The sequence below is a fragment of the Lampetra planeri genome, chromosome 25 (genome assembly GCF_965212315.1).
Source record: "Lampetra planeri chromosome 25, kcLamPlan1.2.h2, whole genome shotgun sequence".
NCBI lineage: Eukaryota > Metazoa > Chordata > Hyperoartia > Petromyzontiformes > Petromyzontidae > Lampetra > Lampetra planeri.
The window spans coordinates 984,299-1,007,170 of record NC_136131.1 but is presented as its reverse complement, the minus strand read 5'-3'; the positions used below and the strand labels follow the sequence as shown (position 1 = coordinate 1,007,170).

Here is a 22,872-nt window from a genome sequence, read left to right as displayed (position 1 = left end):
AGTTTTGATTGTCTCCTCTTCCTGTCCACTCGCTCTCTGGCCCATGTGATATGAGGAAGGGCAACTGGTTGCCCAAAACGTGGTCAGTTATATATATTGTTTATTCAGGGGAGTGCGAGGGAGGTTATTGGTCTCCCCATTCTATTCCGCCACATCCAGTCATCACATGAGCTTCGCCAGCGCTCGCCCCATTAACAAACACTGAGAACGCCGCAACTCGATGTGTCCGAACGCCGGGTGCATCTGCCAGTCACATCTCAATTAACCCATGACACCGGAGTCTGTCCTTTAACCTCCTGCCAGCGCACTTCGATACTTCAAGTGGGCTCAAGGTTTTCCTAGTCTGGCACAAACGCAGTGGTGATATCACCGCCACTTCGTGGTGAACACTGGTTGTTGTCATAATATACATTTCCAGGAAAGACAGGAATCACCTTAATCCAGTGCAAACTTTATTTGTGTAGTGACAATAGAGCCTGCATGTGGTGTGAGGGGACTAGTAGCCACGGGAGGTAATGACAGGGGTATAAGTTGTGAGTGTGAAGGGACTGGTGGCTACGAGAATGATCGAGAAGGGGGGCGTGGCCTCGGATGGTATATAAGGGAGATGCGCGGAAGACTCGAGGCTGTTGCAGTAGGATCTCCGCCTGATGTCAAGTGAACATGTCTTCAATAAAGTGACATCTCAAGAGAAGTGTGTCAAGTCGTCATTGCATGTGTTCTATTGAGACACACTCTTGAGTATGGAGGCAACACGTTTTATTCATTAACACAACAGGTAAGTCTACACTCAACGGGATAACGACTGGGGGTGGTGACCACCCTGGATAGCTCCATAACACTCATGGGAACACTGTATAAACTGCCGGGCCAGCTAACACGTTGGCCGGCTCTTGACGACTTCTCTCACGCCCGAAGACCGAGGATCCAAGACTTGGCGGGCAGGCCCCATCTCTCTTCGACAGCACTCCAACGAAGGTAACGCTGCCGGCTTCTCCACCCCGGCTTATATCCGCTCTGGCGTGGCTCCGCCCCTGGCCACGCCCCAATCCAGATTCTTCTCGAGGGCTCTGGTTCCCCATCACGTGTCCCTCTCGCCCCCCTTGGGGGGGTAGCCCCTTCCACCTCGTCCGGTCACGTGTCCTCCCGGGTTCATCAAAGGCCACGTCCTCACGCGCTCTTTCTCACCGTTGCCAGGGCCATGCCCCTACAGCACCCCCCGTTACTGGGTACTATGGCTGCCCTCTAGTGGCGCCTAGTATGTCACTACATTTGTGTACTGACATTGCTGGATGTCACTGCACGATAATGTGTGAAGCGGGTGGCGAAATGTTGGCGTCGCAGATATCCCTGCGAGTGGCTTACGAATGGCACTGCGCTCTGGGTGTAGTGCCAGCCCCGGGAAGATAGGGGGCGGAAGAGAGCCAGGGACGGTACGGGGTTGAGAGGGGCCATGGCACTCTGGTTGAACCCGGAGGTCTCGGGGTACAGACCCCGGGACCCCCAAAGAGGGGGCTGGGGGGGACCACGGGTCCAGGGACAGGTCCTTCTCGAGGCTTCAAAAAGGTGGGCGTGTCCCGGGGCGGTGCGAGCCCGAGACCGGGAATATAAGCCAGAGCCCTGAGTGGCACCGGCTGTTGTTTTCTGGATGAAGATCCCCACCTCGTCGCCTGGAAGAGGAGCTCCAACTACAGGACCCAGACCCAAGCTGGGGGCCGGTCCGAGATAGCCACCCGCGTGTTAGAGTAACTATCCCTTGTGTCAGGGCTGTTATTGAATAATCGTGTTGCCTCCAAGAAGAAGTCTCGGTCTCCATCTGTACCCACTACACATTTAATAAATTTCAACTCTATGGAAACTCAGGGCTGGAAATGGGAAGAAATTATTGGAAAACTCATAAATTATTTCCCCTACCCCCCCACTAGATCTGGACCGTACACTAGATCTGAGGACGAGGAGTTTAGCTTCTTGTGTGGGTATCTGTGCGTGCCTGGGAGTGTGGAGGGCGGTAGTGTAGTGGTGAGTGTGCTGCACTAGGAACCTGGCGTAGCCGAGTTCAATTCCTGCTCACGGCCAACACCATTGACTATTATAGTACCTTGTGTGGTGCGTAAACATCGCCACTAGGGAGACAAAGGCGGCCGGGTGTGGTGCTGGCCACCCACCTTCCCTCGTGTGTTGTGGCAACCTTCATAGATACTTGCGAACAGTGACTTACCCCCAACAGTGGGTCTCTGTGGGTCCATCAGAATAAGTAGACCTAAGTAAATTGCAACCTCTCTGCTCCCCGTGGCAGCCACACCAACATTGTTCTGCCACCTCCTGGCCCCCACCTCTGTCCCTCATTTTAAAAAATCCCCCCCCCAATTGGATGTCTGCGGTACCAGTTGACTAATCATATTTTGCCCCTCTAACCCCAATCTCCCTCCCTTAATTTAACAATGCTGCAAACGTATTGGTTAATCCCTGTTCAGGTGGTTGAACATTTATCCACAAAATTAAACTCGTCTACAGCAACAATTGGAATTCATTGAGTGAAAAGCACTCTTGTGCTACAAGTGTGCTACTGGACAACAGCGTATAGGAACATGTGGTCTTAATTTCCCTATCACTTTATATGCTCTACAAACAACGTGGCAGACCCTGAGCTCTATATGAATAGCATGATCCGTATCATGCATTCAATGAACAACACAATGCAAAACCAACATGAAACCACAACAATGTTTCCAATAACAGCAAATATTCTATAGAAGAATAAAAGTTAGGAAACAGTATCATAAAAAAAAAATCAAGCCGACCACACGGGTTTGAGGAGTCCCAACTCAAACAGGTGTAATGCGAGCATAAATGGGGTTCCTGCTGGGCTCTGGCCCAATCACACGGCCCGGGGTATTGGGGGGCGGAGCCCGGTCTGGGGGGCATGTGGGAGGAGCCGCCGTTCACCTCGGCTCCAATGGGAAGCGAGGTGAATGGGGGTGGAGCCAGCAGGGCAGTACGGGAAGGCCGGATCTGACGATCTGGAAGGGGAGGAGTCAGGGTCACGTGGGGTGAGAGGATATAAGTGGGAGCCCGGAAGAGATCAAGGTCAGTTGGGGAGGTTAAGAGGCTGAGCCACGTTGGGTGGTGAGAGGAGATCCGCGCCATCGGCCACGTGGCCGAGGGACCTTCAGCACGCCGTCGGCCAGTGGTGTGCGGAGTGCGGGAGTGGAGGAGACGCTGCTCCGCGGAGGGGACCAGCGGGGTGCGGAGAAAGAACCTAAATAAAAGACCAACAGAGACCAGCAGTGCCTGACGGAGTCTTTTATTACACAGGCATTGTGGAGTCTGGCGACAGCCACTGCTTAAGCCACTCTGGTGTCTACCTCCAGTCATCTCTCCGGGCTTTCCGGGGATTTGAAGGACCTAGTTCTCAGCCACTTGGCTGCAGCAATCCAATGCAACCAGATTGATGGCGCTTCGGAGTTGCATGAGGGGCATCTGATAATCTTGCTCAATTCAAGATCGCTTGAACTATTATCTACTGATGCTTTGCTGTTTTTTGCCGACCGCTTGCTGTTGGGGTCTTTGCTTGGCAACTGCGTTAAATGTCAAATAAGCCATTCCTTTCGTGACATGGTGAACTCTGCGGATCGATTTAAATAGAGGTGACAGGACAACAGACTGCGTTGTGGGCAGCAGAGGGCATTGCCGCAAGGCTCGTTGGTGCATAAGCAGAGGTAAGTGCGACTCAAGGAGAAGATCCACAAAGGGAATACCGTCTGCACTAAACTGTGCAAATCGAGTCGCAAGCCGTAATCCACACGAGATAAATAGTCACTTTATAACTACAAGTCCGTGGACTATCATTCTAAAGATATATGCACAGCTGTCACGTGATGGGGAGAGAGTGCTGTGCTGTATCAACCCACGAGGAGAGCCGTGTCGACACCGTCAGAGTTCAGCCCTGATAGAGTACCACCGCTGCTGTGCTCTCATCAATGGCCCATCGCTGTGACGGGGCCGTCGTCCGTCAAGCTGCTAGCTGTCACAGCTGGCGTGTGGCTGTGTCGCGGTAGCATCGCGCTGTTCACATGGATCTGCACTTCAGCAGTCGAGACAGGGTGCAACGACTCCTGCAAGGGCAAGACGCCTGTCCATTAACTGCCAATAAGGGTACCAGACTGTGATTAAAGTCCATTCATCAAGAAGTCTAACAACTACTTCGTGCATCTGCATTTACTAATTTGATATTGGATGAGTTAATGATGATTACTTTACTCATTGGTTCTTTCGGTAAAGTCACGTATGTAGAAATAAAACAAAATAAATCACGACGTTGCGAACGCAACACAAGCACTCGTCCTCAGATGAAAATGGCGTAAACCACACAGCGAGGGAACACACAGAGGGACATCACACACAGAGCACACAGAGAACGGCAAACTGCACGGAGGCAAATACAGCAAGAAGATGGGAGACGCGAACTCAGCAAACCTTAGAAATGTAATGCGATGCAACCCAGTCGGCCCACAACACAGTTAGACACTGAACCTGGTTGACCACGTATTTCAAAAGACTGCAAAATATTGTGTTTATGATTACCTTTAACTAAACTAAATACTTTAATAATTATTTAATCATTATTCTTAAAAGTATTTTATTTTACTAGGTAAAGCCCCACTGAGCTATATAGTTATGTTTCAGAAGCAACTTGGTCACAAATGATAGCTCAACGAAGTGGCTTATATGGACATTTATAGCAGCCATAAACCCTAAACGCGTGTTTCTAAATGCGGAGGGAAACCCCGGAGGACCCGGACAAAAATCCACGCGACCGCGGGGAGAGAGAGACACTCAAACTCCAAATACACAGCAGCAGGCATCGTCAGGGTCGGGATCGATGCCCACGACCTCCTGCACACCTGGCATGGGAGTTAACATATCGCCTAGTTGAGTTGGTGGGGGGGTACATGTTCTTTGGGTCTTTCGGTAAAGTCACGTAAATAGGTTCAAATAAAATAACAAAAAACTATTTAAAAAATTAATATTTTAGGTTTTTTTTACCTATCTACGTGACTTTACCGAAAGACCCAAAGCACATGAATTCGTGCGGTAACAAAAGCTTTGAGCCAAGGGACGTGGGTGGCGGGGTTAGTCAGGGCGCATGACGTTGGCCTCTGTGGAGTAAATTATCGCGGACCCTGCTGCGTGAGGTGGCGTGACGCGAGGCGCGATTCACCGCGTACCCTGAGGCGCGGCCCGGCGCAGGAGAAAGAGGCGAGCAGGGAGCGGAGACCAAAGTGAGAGAGGTGATGGTGGTTGTGGTGATTGTGATGGTGGTGATTGCGGTGGTGATGGTGGTGACGGTGGTGGTGGTGATTGCGGTGGTGATGGTGGTGACGGTGGTGGTGACGGTGGTGGTGACGGTGGTGGTGATTGTGATGGTGGTGATTGTGGTGATGGTGATTGTGGTGATGGTGATTGTGGTGGTGGTGATTGCGGTGGTGATGGTGGTGACGGTGGTGGTGACAGTGGTGATGGTGGTGGTAGTGGTGATGGTAATTCTGGTGGTGATGGTGGTGGCGGTGGTGATGGTGATTGTGGTGGTGAGTGCGATGTGGGTGGTGATGGTGATTGTGGTGGTGATAGTGGTGGTGAGTGCGATGTGAGTGATGGTGGTGGTGAGTGCGATGTGGGTGATGATGGTGGTGAAGGTGATGGTTATGGTGGTACAGAGTGCGATGTGAGTGGTGATGGTGGTGGAGAGTGCGATATGAGTGGTGACGGTTTTGGTAGTGATGGTGGTGGTGTTTGTGGTGGTGGTGATAGTGGTGGAGAGTGCGATGTGAGTGGTGATGGTGGTGAAGGTGATGGTTTTGGTGGTGATGGTGGTGTTGAGCGCGATGTGAGTGGTGATGGTGGTGGTGTTTGATGGTGGTGGTGTTTGATGGTGGTGATGATGATGATGGTGGTGATGATGGTGGTGGTGATGTTGGTGATGGTGGAGCGGTCGTGTGGCGGGTCGCGCGCTGCGCTACGAACTGGGCCATCCGGGTTCGATTTTCGCTCACGGCCAACCAGTGGCGATTATCTGAACCGGTCATGGGCCTCCCCTAGGTCGGCTCGGCCTCAAATTAGTACCTGGTGCGGTGTGTAAACATCGCCACTGGGAAGACAAAGGCGGCCGGGCGTGGTGTTGACGCATCCACCCCCATTGTATGTCGTGCCGGCCTTCATAGGCGCTACTCGTTAACAGCACTTGCCCCAACAGTATGTTAAGGCTACACGGGAGATCTTTGTTTTTTGGTGGTGGTGGTGGTGGTGATGGTGGTGGAGGAGAGTGCGATGTGAGTGGTGATGGTGATGATGGTGGAGGAGATTGCAATGTGAGTGGTGATGGTGGTGGAGAGCGCGATGTGAGTAGTAATGGTGGTGGGAAATGCGATATGAATGGTGATGATGATGGAGGAGAGTGCGGTGTGAGTGGTGATGAAGGAGAGTGCGGTGTGTGTGGTGGTGGTGTTGGAGGAGAGTGCAATGTGAGTGATGATGGTGGTGGAGTTTGTGTTGATGGTGGAGAGTGCGGTGTGAGTGGTGGAGAGTCCAATGTGAATGGTGATGGTGGTGGAGAGTGCGGTGTGAGTGGTGATGGCAGTGGTTGATGGTGGTGGTGGAGAGTGCGATGTGGGTGGTGATGGTTTTGGTAGTGATGGTGGTGGTGTTTGATGGTTGTGGTGATGGTGGAGGGTGCGATGTGAGTTGTGGTGGTGGAGAAGAGTGCGATGTGAGTTGTGGTGGGGGTGGTTAGTGCGATGCGAGTGGTGATAGTAGAGTAGGATAACATACTTTTGATAACATACTGTATGCTACAACACAATGGTACCGGTTTATACGCTGTTTAAATTATAAAATAGCCAAATTGGCATCCTATCCATAAGCACTTTACTTTCTGTCTTCCCTTGCACTCCTGTTAAAAAAATAAAACATCTGCATAAATAATTTTCCACTTTTTGTGTACCTTCAGCAACAGCATAGGAAAACTGTAAAGTTCGTTCCAGAGCTAACCCTTCCGTCTGTAATGAATTGGATACCTCAAGTGGTGGGATGACATTCCATTGGCCATTGACAAAGGTGTAGGAGATTGCTACCTTAATATTTCACAGTACACTGTTCCCTGCACTGAATTTAAATTAATCATCTTGTCCTATGGGGCTCCAGCCATAGTAACGTGGAATTCCCACCTTGAGCTCATCGCTATGATCAGGACATGAGCACCATTTCCCCAATGCTCAGAGCAGGTAACCACTTACTTTCAATATTGACATGGTCAGGCTGGGATAGTTTGCAGATTTCACAGGTGTTGCACATTTCACAGGTTTGTTGAATACCAGCTAGGGATTTTATCTCATTGGCGATGCCCAGTTAAGTCTTTTTTTCTTTTAATAGCAGAAACATTGTTGTTGGGCCTGCTGTGGTGGTGTGTGTTCATTACAGATTCACAACCACAATGGCAGACATGGCGGCTGCCACCGTCACCGTAAAGATGGAGGCGGATGGGGACACGGGAGATCCGCCCCAGGACTTTGTCAAAGATTTCCAGGAGTACCTCACTCAGCAGACCAACCAGGTCAATCTCATCTCAGGTTCCATTGGTTCTGAGACAGATCCAGAGCCTCTCAATGGAGGTGAGCATCTTGAGGTTGGACTCGAGTACAGAGTTACGGAGTTCTCCCTTTCCTTCTCACCTCACTTCTAATTTATAAACTTTGGGCCGTGACGTGGTCTAGCAATAGCATTCGCCATTTGTTTCAGAGGTTCATAATTCGATTCCTGCAAGCAGCCCTGGTTATTACTGCGGTGTAGATTAACTGCAAAATACTACCAATAGCAGACATTACAGATCCCCTGATGAAAGTCGAAATGAGTAGGCCATTGTGTGCCAGTGTGGTCTAAATTTTTGAAATCCGAAAACTGGCACCGCAATTTATTCAATTGACTTTACGCGTAGAAATCGTCGCCCCCTACTAGTGGTCGAATGCCCACTTGCAGGCTGGTACTGAATCATCACCTTGCGCTGTACTGCAATTACTGGTGGTCCCCATGGAAATGAGATGAGGTGTGATGTCAGGAGCTTTGGTTTACTGACACATTTAAGCAGGCGTCATGTAAATGCAAAGATTGCTATTGATATTATAAATGTAAACAAATTCTAATTCGTGTGATGCAGTGGGCGATCCCTCAGCCCTGGCGGACAAGATGGAGGGCTGCCTGGAGGATGGGCTCGGGCTGCCGCTCGACGGCTACGAGCGCACGCAGGACGGGAAGCTCAAGTGCAAGTACTGTGACTACGCGTGCAAGGGCACGGCGCGGCTCGAGGAACACATGAGAACCCACACCGGTGGGCACGGCGACAGAGCATGACAGCTGCACACACAGAGCGCACGCCTCACTCGCTCTGCTTTGCCCGCGAGTAGTCTTGTTATTTTCCTCGTGGGTTAGAGCAGCGTTTTTCAACCTTTCTCATTCTACAGAACACACTTGTGCCCGATCTTCTCAGCACACCGAACCAAAAAAAAATCACTGTGGGCTTGGACAGATGGGATGGGACTGCTTTGTAGCTGACATATTTCGAAATCCCTTGCTTATACTCCGTGACAAAAAAATTGCCCAACTGCGTGAGTGTATTTGTGTCTCCATGTTCTGTGCGTTTGTCTCCACGTCTATTTGCTTGTCTACACTTCTGCAACTGAGGGAGTTCAATGGGCCGGGGGTGGGGCTGACATCTATCTGCTGCTGTGCTGCAACAAATGGAGACGAGGGGACGGGAGGTGGGGGTGGGGGCTTCATATTCTAATTCCAATAATTCTGCGGCAGACCTAGGACTTTGCCACGGCACACCTGTTGCGAAGAGTGGACTTGTGCAGGACACGTCATGGCTATAAGTGACAATGGCCACTGGTCAAGAATAACGGAGTGGCAGCCAGCGAGTAGACAGAGCGATTAAATCAGTTAATGTGTTGCTACTGCACATGAACTGAGAGGTATGTGTTTGTGTGTGAAAGTGTGTGTAGCTGTTAGCGCGCTGCACTACGAAAGCGGCAACCCGAGTTCCATTCCCGTTCACGGCCAACACCGGAGATGATTATCTGACCAGGTTCTGGGCCTCCCCTAGGTCAACTCAGCCTCAAATGAGGCTGAGTACCTGGTGGTGTGTAAACATCGCCATTGGGGAGACAAAGGCAGCCAGGCATGCTGCTGACCACTCACTCCCTCGTGTGCCATGCCAGCCTTTTAAATCTCATCTTAAAACACATTTTATTAAATCAGTTTATTCTATTTAGCTTCTGCTCTCTTGGCCTATCCTTATTCTTACAAGGCGTCTTGAGACATTAGTGGAAGGCGTCTTACAAATAAATGTAAATTATTATTATAGGTGCTGCTCGCGAACAGCACTTGCTCCAACAGTCTGTTTCGGCTATCTGGGGATCGTTATCGTTGTAATGTGTGTCTGTGCATGCGCGTGGCCCATGTATGTGTCTGTCTTTGTGTCTTTGTCTTGTCTGCGTGTGTCTTTTTCTTGTCTGTCTTTGTATGTGTATGTGCAATTGTGGTTACTCATTGTGCCGCTTCCAATAAGTAAGCCAGCATCAGGACTCAAGGTAAGTGAAAATTAAACAGATTTTTTTTCTATTTGTTACTTTAGTTTATTTTTTACACTTACATGCAAATTTACAACATTTCTTCTCATGACTTTAACAATGCTTCCCTTTTTTGTTGAACCGTAACCCATTTCAAAACACTGACCATAGGGGCATTTAAATACAGCACAGTGTTCCCTACTTGCAAACCGTTCAACTTAGGAACGAGTCCCAGGAACGAATTATGGTTGTAAGTCGAGGACTGCCTTATACAGAAATTCTGAATTTATATTGTATACAATAGGGAGGTGGCTGGAAGAAGGCACCAGGTGCAGCCATTCCGTCCCAGTGCTTGTCGATGCTTTTGGCCTCCAAGAGCCTTTTCTGTAGTAATCGTCACATCACCCAGGCTCCGACTACCCTGTTGTGGGTGCCATTGTTTTAAACCGGCCATGTGGCTGAGCGGTAGAGCAAGCGGCTCTCAATCGGAAGGCTGCAAGTTCAAATCCTGATCGGCGGTTGATTCAGCCCATACGCCCTCTGGGGTCTATACAATGATTACCGCTTTTGTGGGGAAGTTAACAGTAATTTTCCTCCGCAGATATTCCTCACCAAAACTGAAGCAAATGCATGGGGAGAATGTCGCCCGAGTAAGGAATCGAACCCAGGAACTTCTTGTCGAGCACAAGTGGTACTATTACTCCACCCTGCCGCCCAACTGAACGTGTTTCCCCACCCTTTCTCTTTGCTGTGACCGTCGGCTTTGTTTGCGCAGGAGAGAAGCCTTATCGCTGCCACCTGTGCTCCTTCGCCTCGGCCTACGTGCGCCACCTGGAGGCGCACATGCGCTCGCACACGGGGGAGAAGCCCTACAAGTGCAACCTGTGCTCGTTCCGCTGCAGCGACCGCAGCAATCTTTCCCACCACCGCAGGCGCCGCCACAAGACCTCGGGCCTGGTTGGCCTCTCGGGTCTCGCCCAGCGAGGGATCCTGGCCAACCGCCGCAGCTTGCTGGGACTTGGGGCAGCGTTCGTGCGCAGGGCTCATCACGCCTACCCAGGGCACTCGGGCTCGCTGTCGTCCGCGTCTTCGTACAACTTGCATCAGCACGGCGGAGGCGGTTACGGAGGACGACGTGCGAGCCTGAGCCTCAACATGAGCCCACCGACCATGGTGGGCATGGGCCACGGTTCCATTGCACCGCAGTCCAATGCGAGATTTCACGGGGATGACCTGGCTCCGAGTATGCGGAACTACAGTTCTCTCTCCGACGGCGGCGTCGCCCCGGAAATGAGTGAGGAGACGCCGCTCAGCCAGTTGTCGGCTCTGGCCGGGCAGATTTCCTGCTTGGTGTCTGGTGAAGTTCGCGGTACTCAGACGGCGCACGCCGACCAACGCGGTCGCGCCGGGAACATATGCGAGACGGGGAGGATCAACGAGCAGGAGGAGCTGGACTGCAGCGAGACGCAAGGGATAATCTGCAGCGAAACCGGACAGCTCATCGAAGACGGCAACAAGGATGGATTGGCGTTGCAAGAACGGGATGGAAAAATAATGGAACACCTTTACGCAGCGCACAATTTGGAAATGCCTGCAAACGGTCCAGTGGTCGCTGCATCCATCAGTCTAGCCCAGGAGCATTCTCCAGCTCATTCTAGCCCAGAGCCCCAGTCTCATCACTCAGCCCAGCACCACCACCACCACCAGCAGCAGCATCATCACTCGCAGCCCTCTTCGAGGCAGACATCACCGTACCCGAACAAGCAGGAGAGTGGGCACCACCCTCCCAGTGGGTGCAGCCCGATCAGACTGACGAGCAGCAGTGAGATGAGTCTGAGAGCCAACACGCCGAGCAGCACGGGGAGCCACCGGAGCACACCCGCCCTGCCCGTACTCCAGACTCCCGGCTCCTGCCCCCAAGGGGGGCGTCTCTCACCCATGCGTGGACCCCCGGCCCTCACAAACCAGGCTGACACAGAGGCCCACCAGTGCCCTCACTGTGACATATACTTCCCAGACAATATACTCTACACCATTCACATGGGCTGCCATGGCTATGAGAACCCTTTCCAGTGCAATGTTTGTGGCTACTGCTGCCACGATCGCTACGACTTCAGCTGTCACTTCGCACGAGGGCAGCACAAGCGCTGAAGATGCACGTCAAGGGAACATTGAGATTATAAAAGTAATAAAAATAAATAAGCAGGCAATACACCAATACGATACACATGTCCCTCCACATACAAATTCAAGTTTTCTTTAGACATCCCATCAGCCACACGACCTTCCTTCTAGGAGTGCATAATTTCAGGAGCATATATCCAACACATGCATACTCCAGACTGGTTTTTACATTGTCTCATCAGCAGTCGAGCTTGCTTGAACCAATGTTGATGAACTGCCATGCTAATGATTGTTGCATATTGTATGGTTTGCATCGAAGTAGAACCCATATCTAATAGAAAGGGTCCTTGCCTATACGCCTGACGGCAAGCACGTTATGCCAATGCGTTCTAAGCTTGCTGATGAGACACTAAATGTTGAAACCGGCCCATCGTTTGCTTATGTTGAACGAATGCTGTGAATATGGTCTCCCAGAAGGCCGTGTGGCAAATGTGTAAACAAATACTTGGATTTTTCATCTGGAAAGACGGATATGTGGAGGCATATTGTCTTGATTATTTATTGAGATTACAACTTCGATTCCTCAGCTGGTTCTTGGCTATAAACTGCTGTTAGCAGAAATACTACATTGAGCTTTAGAAAGCACTGGTGTAACGTTGACATTGTGTAATATATTTACCAACAATGCCAATGCATACAATGTTTACATGTAGTGTAGTGTGTAGAGTTACAAATTTATGATTTTTTTTATGTTTGTAACAAAACATTCAGTAGTGACACGGAGGCCTTTTGTCACAGGCTGGGAGTCGCAGCCTCTTTGTTACGGTTAGTGTTTTGCAAGTGTTTGTTACACGCTGTGTATTGTCTCAGCCAAAGTAGTGTTTCGTTTATATTCTTCGGCATGTATATTGAAGCACGGTCATTGTCATTTTTAATCTAAACAAACCTACAACCAATGCAAAGTAACCACAAATAATTTAGAATGTGTAATGCACACAGTTTTCATGTGCTCACTCTCGGGAGAGATTATGGAGAGGCACGGGAATCCAGACAAGCGGGAAGGCGGCCAGAACCGAAGCCAATAATTGTCCAAACTCTCTGGTCCTATATTGGGATGTTTGACCAACGCCGATAGCACTCTGTAAGTATGCATACGTAAGAATACAAAGGGTTGGAGCACGATGTCAGAGTAGTGGTTGAGTTTGGCATTCAACCCCATAATGCAACCATGGTGATGGAATTCACATGCTGCCACCACTGGATTACATTTGTAGGCGAAATTAGAGCCTATGAAGCACCAATACTGCAGTGATTCACAGGCATGCCGCGCAAAAGGCCCAGGTATGCTATGGTATTTTCAGAATCAGAGGAAAGCGTCCCACCCTCTTCTCTTCATTGGTCGTGGCAGAGTGCAAGACAGCTTTCATCCTCCAACTCTAGACTTCTCAAATTATTCGGTCGTGCATGCACAGTTGAGCAGACAGACGGGAGGCACACAGAGACGGACACAGAGAGATGCAACAAACACAACGATCCCCCATATAGCCTAAACATACTTTTGGGGAAAGTGCTGTTAGCGAGTAGCACCTGTGAAGGCCACACAGAAAAATACACTCAAACACAGATATGATGACAGACACGGAGAGACAGATCCACAGTCATGGAAACAACAGCTGCCAATCGCCACTAAGTCGTGGTGACGTCACCCTGCTGCTTGTGCCAGGCTAGGTGAAGTTTGAGGTCACGCGAAGTATCGAAGGCTGGCTGGCACGTCACAGGAGAGGCCCAGGTGCCATTGGTTGACTGAGATGAGGGGCAGATACACCACCTGTGCTCCCTACTGTCAACTTGCTGTTTTTTAGCCACTCGGCGCTCTGCTCATTGTCAATGTCGCTCCGCTCTTTGTAAATGTCGCTCCTCTGCCCTCTGCTATTGTAGGAGGGTAATTGCCTAATTGCCCAGCAGCGTCCTTCATGACTCTCCTCCATGGAGGCCGATCTTGACTTTGCTGGTATTACTCTTCCTCAAGTCCACTAAGCTCCATTTCATCGTTTACCACATTAGTCCATCTCTTCGTTGTCCCATGCCATGTCCGGTTAGCCTGTATCCGATTAAACAAGCTGCTTGGGCAAGCGGTGGCTGGGCATGCGGGGGTATATGACCCAGCCAACGCAGCCTTGCTTCAGATCTCAAGAATTTGTGAGCTTACACAATCCAGCCTGGTTAAACCAGCTCGAATGTTTCTAAACGGCGCAGATGTTCCATTCCAGGTGTCCACGTTTTGTAAGCATAGCTACGGAATGGCCGAGAAAACCTGGAGCTTCGTGTTGAGCAATAGACCAGGTAGCTTCCACACAACGTTATCCCGCTGATGAAACAATGCCGCTCTGCTGATTCGGAGTGAGACCTTTGCTGCCAAACCAGAGCTGGTCGTAAAGCACACGACCCAAGTAGAGAAACTAGTCTCAAACGGTTAGACCATGGGACGCCAAAAGGCGTGGACCAATCAGTTTCAAAGACAATGCATATACTATCGGAGTATGTTTTTGTTTGCATTTTGATCACAAGTATATGTGGTTAATGCAGACATGATTCCTTGTAAAAGGTTTAAGTTTGGTGTTTTAACATCTTAACACCTGTTTTGTTGCCAGAAAAAAGGGGAAAACCTATTCTCATATTTTGATACTGGCAAAGGAAATCCCATGATGTATCCTTACCAATGCCTTTCTCGGCACGTTGAGGGAGATGCCCCGAAAGTTAAAGTCAGTGCGTGTCCCCCTTTTTGAGGACAACCAGGGCATCATTGTAATCCTACGTAACCCGTCCTGTGGTCCAGACAACTGTAATAGTGTCACAAAGGGCAGCCAGCACGCAAACACCACCCTCGGCAATGCGCTTGAAAAGTCATCTCTGCCCAGCGCTTGACTTTGTCTGAGGCTCTGGATAGCCTTTCACACTTCCTAAACAGATGGCACATTAGCCAAACACTCCAGCTACTTCCTCCAAATTTTGAGGTACAGCAGGCCCCAGCATGGTCAACAAGCGGATTACTTTTTTTTATGGAATTATAAAGTTCCTTGTGGTTTTGCACGACTGAAGCATTTTCCCATCTCGGCAATCCGTGACCACCACTCATCCTTGCATTGCCAAACGGCTTTTCGAACCCCTGCGCAAAGGTTGTGGTAAACCTCACTCTTGGACGTTGGATGGTGGGAGTGGGCCTGTCGTTTTTTCTCAGCTAGCCGGAACACCACCTCTTAGCCAGGGTCTCTGGGGAGATTTTGACCGTATCCCCAATGCAGCCATTTCCTCACGGCATCAGGAGATAGGGATGATGCCAACCCCAGTTGGACACGATGAAAATATTGCAACTTTCATCAGCTAGCCAAGGCTATTGTGGGGTTGAATGTGGTCCTGTGTGGATGCCCACCACCCCAGAATGGCAGGCGCATCTTACAGTTGACAAGTCTATGTTCAGTGGGTATATCAGCTCCACGATAGGTCCTGGTGTCGAGGACATGTGCCTGTATTCACTGCTCCGTAACTATGTAGTCCAGCAAATGTGTTTCCTTGGACCCGGCGTGCATCCATGATGTGTGGATGCACCGATGTGTGGAACAGTGTTTTGGTAATTACAAACCCATGACCTGCACATAAGTCTAGCAGCCTCCTACCGTTATTGAGCTAATCTGGCCCATGCCTTCCAGTTACTCTGGCCCACGTGCCTGCATCATAACCCACTCGGGCATTAAATGATTCCAATAAGTTGACTATCCCGAGAAGCCACGTTAGCCAGCACTTGGGATAGGAGATCAGAGCATACATCCGACTCATCACCCTTGTCTGCATCCCTCCAAGGATTTTCATTTTTGGTGGGAGCATAGGCTACCACCACAACTATTTATCACCACAACATCCTGGGACTCGCAGCTTCCCACACCACGCCTCCATGCTCCCACACCTCCGTCATAATTTTGCTCTGAAGCAAAGTCACTCCCTGATTAGCAGTTTCTTGCCTCGAGTGGAGGACTGGCCACCCTTAATGATGACTGGAGCCAGAATCAGTGGACCGGACATATAGACTCGAACACTCTCGCAGATATGGAAACACACAGACAAACATACCCGAATACACCGACTCGGCCACGAATACACACAAACCCACAGATAATATTAGGTAATGCATACACAAACCCACAATATTAGGCAGGTCATGCAATTACAGACCCAATTGTACTGGCACTCCGACATTGAGACAGACACATCCAAATACACTAACAGAGACGCACATATATGGAGACACTCGTAGAGACAGACCTGAAGCTTCACACAGACACGAATACAGAGATAAACTATGAGAGTCACGGAGATGCACAATTGGACAAATTCTTGTCACAGATTGTTGCAGCGCCACGTAATTATTATGTTCTCGATAACATAAGTATAAACAAGGCATTGTGAATTAACTCGACTACAATGCATTCCCAACTGGGGGCAGAGTATTGCTTTTGGGTCAGCCTGCAGTGAAGATCTTACAAGCTGCAATACTGCATTGGGCATAATTTTTCAAATGGGGTCTCCATAATTGTGAAACTTAATACACCACAGAGTGTTATCTCTTGGTGCTGCGATTTGACAAAAATGTGGTTGATTTTAAACCTGAATCATAGAACTGACCATTGGAGTATTGGTAGTTCCCGGTGCGTTATACTGGTACACTGGTTCGTAACCTTGGCCATGTTGAAGGTCGTTGCGCGGTGGAGAGTGACTGTTACACTCCTTGCAGTCATCGAGGCAATGGATACAGTGTTGTATTTGCCCAATGAGTATACACATCTAAATGTTTTTCAGAAGTATTGTTTGATGTACTATCGAATATATTGAGTTATTGGCTCAATAGCGTTAACTTATTAACACTTAAAAGGTATAGGTTTTTGCAGCCAATATGATCCTTGATTGATTTTTGAGGTTAGGCCATGTAATAGGTTGAAAAAATGTTCGTATCCCCTTAACCATCCGACATACCCAAACAAACGTAATGTTCACGTACACAAGCGTTTAACTCTCCAGTTATTGTTTCAGCTCACCAGTGAGTTAAAGAACAATATTTTACAACCAAATTTAGCAGATGAAATGTTTCGCTTGCAACAGGTCAAGGTTCTTCATATCATGAAACCATAAAATCAGGAAAGCTATGCATTACGTGACCCATAAATGATGTAATCTGTTCTGCCTGTGTGGGCTGAATGTGCTCGCCCGGCCTCCCATTGACCCATTCTAACATGTGCCTCCACTCTAGAACCAGCATTGCAAGTGCTCCCGTTTAGGGAAGCGAGGTCATCGCTTGCGATTGGTCAAATTTCACCAAAACACAGTCATAATTTCAGCTCTTGTGGTTTGTTAGAGCTCATATACCGTATTTAAAATACTATAATATGTACCTTGGAAAAGCACAAAGACTATGCCTCGCTCAAGAGCTCCAGCATTATCTGTCAGAGGAGCGATGGATAACAGCTGCTGATTTAAGCATCAGTACTGACCGTGTGCGAGTTTGTGTCCCCAATAGTCATGATTTATCGAAGTTGGTTTGATGGACATGAAATTAATGAGGGTCCTGAATTGACATGATTGGCCAATACCAATGACATTCTATGTGCTTAGCTATGGGAGAAACCCATAGAAAATCCATACAGCAGAGGGGGAGAACATAAATGACATCATTTAATGAATACTTTTAATAGGCAGACTCATTTGCAGAAGACGAGGAAACTTTTAACCACTTGTTTGAGTGTGGTTTTATAATACATTCATCTTGTTCCAGATGGTCACTCCACAATGTTTTCTTATGAACCCAAAACCTTTTGAAACACAATAATCACCCACCCATCCTCTGACTTAAACGAACCCATTTTCGAATTAACAAATGTCCGTTAATCAATTTCACAACAATATTCATTCAAATGTATATATAAAAAAAATAGTCTCCAGGACTTATGTTTATTTTCACAATAATCACTGATGTCCAATTTTGTTTAAATGTATAGCTGAAGGGGTTTGGTGTAGAGTTTGAATTCAAGAATCATGTGAAGACAATCACATATAACTGTGTTTTAGGTTTTTAATTTTGGTGTAATTCACAAAAAACACATTATTTTACTTTACGTAGCATTGTTTAAATTAGACAATCAACATGCATAGTTACAAATGGCTCAATAATTAAATTAATTGTTGAACGGATTTTTGTTCGTTTGTTTCTCAATCCGCTTGTCCTGGTGAAGGTCGCTTTGGCAGCATGTTGAGTCGTGGCGATCCAGACCTCCCTTTCCCTGGCGACAGACTCCAGCTCTTCCTGGGGAATTCTCAGGCGTTCCCAGGCCAGTTGAGTGACATAGTCCCGCCAGCGTGTCCCGGGCCGGCCCCGGGGTCTTCGCTCAGTGTTTTTTGTTGATTTTGAGAATTCTCCGTTAATCATAATTTAGAAATTCAACTTTAATGAATTTACATTTTTTGATGGCAGATTTATAATTTCAAATAACTTTTGCATGTGTATAAGTGGTACCTGTGCTAGTAAATACATTTTGAGTACTTGGTAGCCATGCACGAATTAATCCTAAAAGTAACCGCAGTGAGAGTGAAACATGTTGGCGCCTTCTGCCATCCTCCAGCTCTCGCTACTTCTGCCATCCTCCAGCTCTCGCTACTTCTGCCATCCTCCAGATCTCGCTACTTCTGCCATCCTCCAGCTCTCGCTACTTCTGCCATCCTCCAGCTCTCGCTACTTCTGCCATCCTCCAGCTCTCGCTACTTCTGCCATCCTCCAGCTCTCGCTACCTCTGCCATTCTCCAGCTCTCGCTACTTCTGCCATTCTTCAGCTCTCGCTACTTCTGCCATTGGTTGATCGTCACACAGGAATGGTTTCTATCTGGTTTATAATTTATCATAGTTTTTTGAGTGAAGCCACAATGATCTGGTCAAATTTATGTCATAAGACCCTCCACCACCCAACATAGCCAAATGTATAAAATTGTCACGTGTACAAGTGTTGAACGCGCTAATTATTGTTGTTTCAGCTCACCAGTGAGTTGATCAATTATGATCCCAAAATTAATTATGAACCATAAAATTGGCTGCGAAACTGCACGTGTTGAGTCTATCTGGTTTCTGTTTTGAGTTTTCTTGTTTTGTAAAGTCTCGGAATGCGGATGTGTAACGCTGGTCAACGATCCGAAGGGGATTTGAGAAAATTGCCTCATGTATCAACTTCGTACCGGAAGATGGAATCCAACTCACCGCATATGGATTCCTCCGATTACGTTATATACTAATTATGCACGTTATAATGCACACAGTATTTCACATACATAAATGAGCATGACTCTTGAGGCGTGGAACCAAGCTCAGTGTCGCCTGAAAGCCAAGTCAGAGAGGTGGGAGTAGTATCCTGGGTCCGAATTGATAATTAGTCATCTTCTGAAATATGATACTTAACAAACTCGTTCCTCTGCAGCAGCACAGAACCCAGACACTAATATTTGTTAAATAAGTGTGTAAAGATAAAGGTATTGTCTCGATGTAATGGATAGGAGGCGGGTAGGGACCGCTCCTGCCACTCCCCTTGGGGCAGAGTGGACGGTCCCACACTCCCCACACATGACTGCCCGACCTCAGTTCCATTCTGGATGCTCGTGGCAGTGCAGGGCTCAGCTTGAGCTCCTGCCTAGATAGATAAAAGGAGTGATTATTTACTGTAGGAGCAGTATCTTAGAATCTTCATTGTCGTCTTAGGGATAATATTTAATTTATATATCCTTCGCGGCATAGCCGAGTAGGTTTCTTTTGGGGGCACGGTCGCCGAGTAAATTTTAATAATGAAGAGTCGCAGCCAAATAGCGTCGATGGCAAGAGCTGGTGTCGCAGCTGTTGTTCAATCCTTGTGAGGAGGAGACATCCATGGACACTGCTTTCACTGTCGTGGCGTAGCGCACGACGGAGACGGTAGCACTGCGTGCAATGCACAGGGTATTGCCATCCAGCCAATAGGTTACACACGTGGCACAAAATCGCCATGCGTGGCATAAAATCACCATCGGTGGATAGGAGCTGCAGTGGAGAGGAGGCCAGTGCCACCTAGCTCACATCGAGCTCGGAGCGTGGGGTCCCAGTCTCGGGCTTTTCAGCCTTACCCGGGGGGGGGAGAGGGACCGTGTAGTGGCCGTTGCCATTGGGTCGGCCACCAGGCCCGCCGAAGATCAGCAGACTGCAGCGGAGCGTGAGTCTGCGTGTACCACTCAGCAATGCCGTCCGGGAGCACTGCAGCACAGCTCCTGTGACTAAGATGACATGCATGTTGCGCACATAGGATATCTGATGACAGGGCTACCACGCGGTCAGCAGGCCGCAAATGGCGTGTGCTCCGGGCCCGCACCAAGTGTTCCCCGATCGGCAGACCGTGGACGCTCCCGGTCCCCATACACAAGAGGGCAAGGGATGGCTCCTCTGGCGAGGGCTCTGTCGTCAGCCGAGGCTAGCTCCGGGTCAAAATAGGACAGGGCGGAGATCCTGCTGGCATGAGCGCACCAGCGGTGACCCGGGCTACTGGGATGGGGTGGGCGCCGTGTCGAGTGCCATCGGCGCCTATTGTAAGGGGCCACAGGCGCGGGGCCTGTTGCCGTGTTTTGGTTCACACCGCCGTTTCAGTGCCTCGCGTAGCCCAGAGGCATCGGGATTGAGGATGATGACTCGGCCACGTCCTTGTGTTGAGGATGATGAGGACGCAGCCGACAGGCTTAACACATCATAACTCACGCATGTTTAAGCAGCACATCGCTGAAGCCCCTCAGATCGTTGCTTCCAACAAATTATATCATTTATGGCAGCCAAATACGCATGTTTCTAAATGTAGAGGGGAAAACCGGAGGACCCGAAGAAAAATCCACTTGAGAACATGCAAGCTCCAAATATATAGGCATCGGGGTCAGGATCGAATCCACGACTTCGTGCATACATTTCGTTGGCAGTCGCCATGGTCCCGTGGGCCCCTCCTTCACATAAAGAGCATTGCAGTGGTGTCTCCTGGAACACTGGGATTCCTTGTGGGCAAATATAGGCCAGTTCGTGCCCTTATCGCGTTCAGTGGTGATATATTGCCAGGTTCTTTCACAAGCAAGTCACCATGTAAATGGATGCCACCCTGAAGGCCTGGGGAGCGAACTGTTTGCACTGGGCAACCCAGGATGTATGGTCGCCCGAGGAAGCGAGGTTGAGCATCAATATTCGCGAGTTCAGGGCGATTTAATCTCGCCTCTCCTACAACTAGTCGATATGGTTGCAGGTCTAATGGGAGTAACCGCACTGGATGTGTCTGGTGGCCCGGCACCTAGCAGGCACACAGAATGCGTTGGAATTTATTTGAGGTTGATAAAAATCGAACAGGGATATAGTTGCAATTGCCAAGGCGAGACCCGACTGTTGTAGGTAAGGCTATTGGCGATTCCGGTAAAGATGTGTGGACGTAAATGAGTTGGTAATTACAAGATGTGCTTATGTATTTGGTGTGGCCGTCGCAGAATAAGTGGAGTCCAGAGTGACGTCGAGGTAAAATATGTTGTTGGATAATATGGTAGTGGAGAAATTATATTTGTATTTATTTCGTTTAACCAATTTAGTACTAAAGAGACCAGGATAGTCTCATTTCCAAGTGACCTGGGTCACCAATAGACAAAAGCAAAACAAAATACAATGGTGAAGTTGAGAAATCAACGAAAAAACATTAAGAATCGAAAATATTGCAAATATAAATAAAAAAAACAAATTATTAAATTCCCTGCAGAGCAAATCGGCTCAGGCAGATGACTTTTCGGATTGGTTAGTGCACAAATTACAAAACAAAGCTACAGCAACAACTATCTAGATTTGAAGTTTTCGTGACTGCAGGGATCCATACTTTTTGGTTCTTTCGGTAAAGTCACGTAGGTATAAAATAAAACAAATTAAATCACGACATTTCGGGCGCAACACAAGCGTCCGTCATCAGGTGGGATAACCACAGCAATAAACAATTGCTGAAGTGGGCAAAAGGGCTCCTTGTAACAAGAGGCTATATATAGGGAAAAGAGGGGGGAGGAGCCAGGGAGGAGAGATAGAGAGGGTGGGGGTGTGGGGTAGGGGGAGTCGAGAGCTGCAAGGTCCGACACGAGCACGACAAAATGCCGGGGCTGGGAAGTGAGCGAGGCTGGGGGTAGGAGGCTGAAAAAACTGGAGATGCGGAAATGAAGGCAAACTATAAAGCAGTTAAGGTTTTATCTGGTTAATAACATCCTTCCAATGATTGCTCAATCTTCTCGGTTGAAGTTATGTCAATGTTTATATATCTGGATGGCTTAATTAACAAACCTTTGATAGTAGCCTGACGTTTTGCAGAGCACCTTGGTCTCGGAAAAAAACAATATGAGAGCCCACAGCGTTATAGCAATGGTCAGCCACGGCGGAGGTATTAGTCCTGCCGTGAAACACATGAAACACGGCAGGACTAATACCTCCGCCATGGCTGGAAGGAAGTTCTAAACCTAAGACTTCGTTTCGTACAACCCAAGGGTTGTTTGAATTTAACCGCCTCCTGATGGGGCTCCACGCGGCTCCATCCAGCAGAGCAGTGCTACTGCATGACGTGCTGAGAGTTGTTGGCCATTGTGTATTTTATACAAAAATACCGTCCGTATCTGAATGGCAGAGGGTTTGAGATATGCACGGATCATGAAGCTCTCCGGTATGGGTTGCGGGTTGAACAACCGTCCGGGCAGCTTTCCCGGTGGCTAGAGGTCCTTCAGGACTACTCATTTACGGTCTACTACAGAAAATATGTTTGCCACGGTAATGCAAATGCACTGTCGAGACTGTCACCAAGGAATCGGTGTGCATGTCTCATGGGAGAAGGGCATTGTAAACCCGCGGAAACAGGGTTGCCTCATACTTGACTTAAAGCTTTTGTGACTGCAGGAATTCATATTCTTTGGGTCTTTCGGTAAAGTCACGTAGATAGATTCAAAGAAAATAACAAGAACTATGATGTTTAGATCACAACACAAGCAGTCGTCGTCAGGAAAAGGTGGTTAGCCTCTAAAGGCAAAC

The 22,872-nt window shown here is 48.7% G+C and overlaps 1 protein-coding gene across 2 annotated transcripts; it reads left to right on the top strand.

Moving 5' to 3' along the window:
* The first annotated feature begins 5,168 nt into the window (after nucleotides 1-5,168).
* Nucleotides 5,169-18,885, top strand: IKZF5 (IKAROS family zinc finger 5). Of its 2 annotated transcripts, none has more exons than XM_078605865.1 (4): nucleotides 5,169-5,282; nucleotides 7,477-7,667; nucleotides 8,210-8,380; nucleotides 10,396-18,885. In XM_078605865.1, exons 2-4 carry the CDS (start codon nucleotides 7,490-7,492, stop codon nucleotides 11,769-11,771), a joined length of 1,725 nt encoding a protein of 574 aa, XP_078461991.1. In that variant the 5' UTR covers nucleotides 5,169-5,282; nucleotides 7,477-7,489; the 3' UTR covers nucleotides 11,772-18,885. The 2 variants fall into 2 exon arrangements, with proteins under 2 accessions (XP_078461991.1, XP_078461990.1); XM_078605864.1 differs by having other exon boundaries at nucleotides 5,169-5,291.
* The last annotated feature ends 3,987 nt before the right edge of the window (nucleotides 18,886-22,872 follow it).